This window comes from Halyomorpha halys, unplaced genomic scaffold, assembly GCF_000696795.3.
Source record: "Halyomorpha halys isolate HHAL.00 unplaced genomic scaffold, Hhal_1.1 Scaffold476.1, whole genome shotgun sequence".
Taxonomy (NCBI): domain Eukaryota; kingdom Metazoa; phylum Arthropoda; class Insecta; order Hemiptera; family Pentatomidae; genus Halyomorpha; species Halyomorpha halys.
The window spans coordinates 116274-121861 of NW_027115949.1; the positions used below are offsets into that span (position 1 = coordinate 116274).

The 5588-nt window shown below is 30.0% G+C and overlaps 1 protein-coding gene across 2 annotated transcripts in view; it reads left to right on the forward strand.

Annotated features, from left to right (window-relative positions):
* LOC106683297 (myosin-2 heavy chain) overlaps nucleotides 1–5249 on the forward strand; it is an 82691-nt gene extending 77442 nt beyond the window's left edge. For both annotated transcript variants that reach the window (XM_067052911.1, XM_067052912.1), the window contains 2 exons: nucleotides 2242–2438; nucleotides 5027–5249. In XM_067052911.1, coding sequence (XP_066909012.1) covers nucleotides 2242–2438; nucleotides 5027–5210 — 381 coding nt within the window. In that variant the 3' untranslated portion in view covers nucleotides 5211–5249. The remainder of the gene's footprint in view (nucleotides 1–2241; nucleotides 2439–5026) is intronic.
* The last annotated feature ends 339 nt before the right edge of the window (nucleotides 5250–5588 follow it).

Below are 5588 nucleotides of genomic sequence, written 5' to 3' on the forward strand. Positions count from 1 at the left end.
ATAAAAACACTGGCTAGATCTGTGTAGACAAGAGGAGTTACGGTTGTCATGGTGAAATAAAAACTTGCTAAATCTGTGTTGACAAGAGGTGTTACAGTTGTCATGGTGAAAACAAAACACGTGCAATATGTTCAGACGAGTGGGTTTTGTTTTTGTAAAGGCGACAGTTTTTGATTTTCGAACACGTTACGACTGTTAAGTGTGAGTTTAAAGGCTCCTGTCTGGACTGTTTGAACTGGAATATCACCATATGAGAAATGTTGTCATATATGTTTTGTTTTTCAAAATTATGATGTTTAACTTCAATGGACGGTCATTAACACTAGAAGTGGGGATATAATGCAGTGACGTTTCTTCAGCATGTCCTGGATAAGAGAATAATAATGTAAATATAGTTATTAAGGTTAAGTCAACCTATAAGTTTTGCGGTTATACTTGTCAGTACAACCTCCTCTCTATGGCATTTGTGACTGAAGGTACCCCAGGGCTTGATATCCTTTTTAATTTATTCATTGGGCTTTCGTTCCATAAAGATTGCCATTTATCTTTAACTTACTTTACAAAAGACCTGCTCATCTCTGACGGAGTTAAAATTGCTTTACCCCGTCCCGGAAGCGCGAGTGCTTCTCTTGCAGCTTGATTGGCTAGTTCATTCCCTGTGATTTCTACATGGCTTGGAACCCATATAAATGTAACTGACGTACCCATATTGTGTAGAGTTTTTAAGTGAAAATGGATGCAGGAAATTTTCGGATGCTCTGGATACATACAATCTAAACCTTTTATCGAGCTAAATAAATTTGTAATTATTGTTATGTTGGTGTGGTTCAAAGACAAACAGAAGTGAAGTGCTGCTGCTATTGCATTTAGTTCGGCAGTGAATATGTTGTATAGTTTGGGGAGTTTAATTTTGAACGTTGAGTCATTACTTACAAAGGATAATGCTGTTGATTGGCCTGATTTTGATCTGTCTGTATAGATTATAAAGGATTCAGGCATGTTTTGAATTAGACAAGAAAAGTGGGCTTTATATTCAACTGGTTCAGTATTATTTTTCGAGTATTAGGACAGGTCTAGAACAGTTTTCCAGGAAGGTCCATGGTGTATTTCCTGTAGTTTTCTATCTTTAATACTAATCTCTTCTCTTATAATGGTCTCCTATCTTTAATATTATTTATTTTTATATTAAATATTGTTTATCAATATTTACGTAATCAATTTTTACGGTCAACTATATATACATATATAAACATTGTTTACTTTATTCTTTATTTTATCAACCGTATTATATTATAGTGCAAGTTCACATTTTCTTTTTTTTTTTTTCTCTCTCTCTCTCTTTTACCTATTTTTTCTTCATTGTTTCATCCATTTTCAGAAATATTTAAATCGTTCTATTTATATTTCTCTTTTCATCCTCCATCAACACAATATTTAAAGCCCGAAATTAACTATCCGTTGAGCCTAGCTTAATCAGGGCATAGTGTAAGGATGTCCATAGGACAACTTGGCTGTAGCCCCTATTAAATAAACGGATTTACCAAAAATTACATAATCAAAATTTCTATTTACCTCAACGTAAACCTAGGCAAGATGGGCATAGTCAAATCTCTTCTTTTTCCTTGAAGAGGAGAGTAACAAAACATTAAAAAACTAACTTCTGTAACTGAAAATAACTATTTTTAATTTTAAATTAATATTACTAAGTGATTTCTCATCCCTTTTTAATTTTATTTTTCAAGTTTTTATTGTAAATATCTTATATAAAAAAGTTTTTTGTGATCACTTTGTAATATTTTATTTTAAATATTATTTCAACATGTAATACAATTAAATGAACATTTGTATAATTTGTAAAATGGGGATACCCTCCTAGCAGAGTTGGGCAAAAATTAGCTATAGTTGAAACTATTAGCTAAAATTGCCATGGATGCAATATTTATTTATCAATGGTTCATTCATGAATAAGGGTCGTATCCATGGCAACTTTAATTGTTAGTTTCAAATATAGCTAATTCTTACCCATCTCTGCCTCCTAGTTATATAAAATATATTTTGGTGAGAAAAAAAATTAAATAATAGTGAAAAGTTAATCTTTAATTCTATTTATAGTTATTGTATCTCATATTACAAGAAGTCCTATTATATCTTTTCCTAGTTGGTCAATTAGCTTGGTGTTTTTATGTGTATTCAATTTCTTTCCCGATTTTTGTGGCTAATAAAGCTTTTTCAATAAAACAGATACTACGAGAAATATCAAAAACTGAAAAAGAAATCACAAAAGATTGTAAAGACCTCACGAGCTACATTCAGAAGTGTCGTGATAACACAAAGCTATATTGCCTCTACCGAGGTGACACGCCACAGAAGTGGAGATTTCTCAGTCGACAGCCGAATGAGAGCAAGTTGAGATTTAAATACAAGGCACTCATTCATATGTAAGTTGGATTGTTTTATCAAATATTTATAATCTGAATGTAGCATATATAGAATTCTGTTGAAGTTAGCTGATGATTAACCTTGTAAACTTTCATCCTAACCAGCTGGATTTTCTCAAGCTAGTGTCAGGTACTTGTAAGGATGACACCTAGGTACACTATACTGCCTGCCAGTCTGTTGTCGCATTCGCTACACTATTTAGGGAGAGGTCACATTTGTTTTTCTGGAAGGACCACAACCTGCTTCACTAAACATGCTGATATGGAACCACCACAATGCACAATGGGAAACTCGAGGATACTACCACACACATACACCAGTGTCTATTTTTATTTATGTATTTTAATTTCAGTTCTTTTTGGGTTTTATTTTTACCATTAGTCAAATATTATTTCAAATAAACTTATAATGTTGTTAATTATAGTTTGACAATTTTTGGTAGCAATTAAAATTAGTGTATGAAACTTCAATTTAACTAAACTGTACATTTATATGAGGTGAAGATGGTTGAGGAGAATAACATCAGAGGATAACACAAATAAGTTGAAAAAAAAAACTTATTTAAAAGTGCCAACATTTCGGCAAGAATTTCTCTCCTTCATCAGTGCTAAGACCAAAGAACAAGATAACAACCAATGAATAAAAATTATATATAAAATGATTAAAATAAAAAATTTTACAGAATGAAAATTAATAAAAATAAAGTAATGAAAGAAGTGGAAAATAAAACGTACATATAGGTAATGAAATATTTAAGTAAAATAACAATTAGGGAAATTGAAATATATAAAATTCAGTAATGCCGAAAAACAACAAAATATGAATTTTAATTTAATAATAATTGAAAAATTAATGTTATGCAAAAAAAAAAGGAGAGAAAGAAAATACATGTATCTAATGAAATATGTAAGTACAGTACCTGACATATTTCATTAGTTAAATATACTGTATATTATATATTTTTCCTTAACTTTAATTTTTAAATTGTAATTTAATTAAAATATTCATAGTTCTGTGTTTCTTTGCATTATATAATTTTATTTCCTTAATTATTTTATTTTACTTACATATTTAATTACCTATATATTGTAATATTCAAAAATTACTTAAAATGAAATAAAAGGAATTTTAATAGTTTTAACTTATTTCAAATATAAAAGATAGCTTGGGTTCAAATTGAAAACTTTAATATTTAACAGATAATAATATTTTATTTAAATTTTATAACATAAGAGACTCTGTTCTCAGGGCGGGTTTCCTGGCAATCAGAAACAGACGACACTTTACCAATAATAACACAAACTTAATTAATAGCTATTCTACTAATACAATAAATTTCAGTTAGAAACAAAACTAACTAATCACACAATCTTCCTTTGATGATATATGACTGTTGACATCCTCTTGTCCATGACGCAATGTCCAACTCCTAACAATGGCTTCCAGTCCTTCCCCTTCTAGCCGAACGGATGTCTTCTCCCCAAGCCAGCAAAATCAAGAGTGCCCGTTTCCTCTCCTTTATCTTCAATGTTCACTGGTCGATCCAAAAATAATCGGTATTACAATCGCTCTGCTTTATTTGGTATGATTTGCGATGTAAATAGTTTATTGATAATTGTTACTTTCTTCCATTTCTTCTTTGATTATTCCTTAATCAATAGAATAAAAGCTGAAAAATTTCAATCCATGTTATCAAACACAAACAACCCAACGAACACTTTGGAAGGACGCGCACCGCCATCTTTCTTATTTTGCACAGCGTATTTATTTTAGACAATGAAAACTGGTTAGCTTGCTTTTTGATTTAAAACAACAAACAAACAATACCGAAACAATATACATAAAATAAAAACATAACTATAATCATTTATCTATAAATATCAACTATCTATTAAAAAAGAGGATATTACAATATATATGTTTTATTTTCTATTTTTTTCATTACTTTATTTTTATTAATTTTCATCATGTACAATTATTTACTTTAATCGTTCTATATATTTTATATATTCATTGGTTGATCTTGTTCTATTTTCTTAGCCGTAATGAAGGCTAGAAATTCTTGCTGAAACGTTGGCACTGTTAAATAAGTTTTTTCAACTTATTTGTGTTATTCTCTGAACCCCTAACCATCTTCATCTCATAAGTATTATCCACGGCCAACTTTCTTCTTATCATTATAAACTGTATATTTAATGTTTTTGCTCCGTTTCTATTAGATAAGTTTCATGAAAATTGAAATATAGCCTAAATCCATGCTCGTTTTCCATTTTGGTTCAAGTGCCTTTTTGACTTGTACTCTTATCTGTTTTATAGTATCTTTTTCTATTTTAAACTCTTTGAAAAAGCTTAGAATCTTCTGTAAGGTTCCCTGTCATTCAACTCATTACCTTAGCTGTAAAATAAAGATTCTTATTCATTAATTCATCTAAAATTACTTTTGAATGTCTATTATTTATCATATTTATCATCCTTAATCGAAATTTAAGTATCACTCATTTGATAATGTAATAAAATTTCTGTAAAATTGAGATATTTCTTTGTCAATGACCTTATAATTTTAATGTCAATGAATTTTTACTTATAGGATGCTGACTATGGCCAAACTACAAGAAGAATTCCATAATGAAATGGAGGAGCTGCAGGCACAAGACATGGATTTTACCAAAGTACTGTCTGATGCGTTAAGCGAAGAAGAGTTGAAGAGGTACGGTTTTCCGCCGTCTGGTAGAGCTAAACCTAAACCTAAAGCTAAGACTTTTCCATTGTAGAATCTGCCTATGTAAACTGTATTTAATAAAACTTATTTAACTCCATCTTTCAAAGTGTTATTATTTATCTCCCCTCTTTCAGTTACTATCACGTAGCATTTTACACTTCATTGTGTTGTTTAGGCTCTTGATACTGATCCTTTTAAACTATCCACTTTTATAGACTATAAAAGAAATTCTTATGCGCATATTAAACAACTTTCACTTAGGACCCCACCTTACTTTGAGATTAAATTAATCCTTGCACTTTTCAAAACAGCTTATGATTTATTATTCAGGACGGAAATACTTTCTCTTACTGTATATTTAATATATAGGAAAGTGAAAGTGAAACCTGATTGTTGTTATAACAACCATGACAACATAAAAACTTTTATT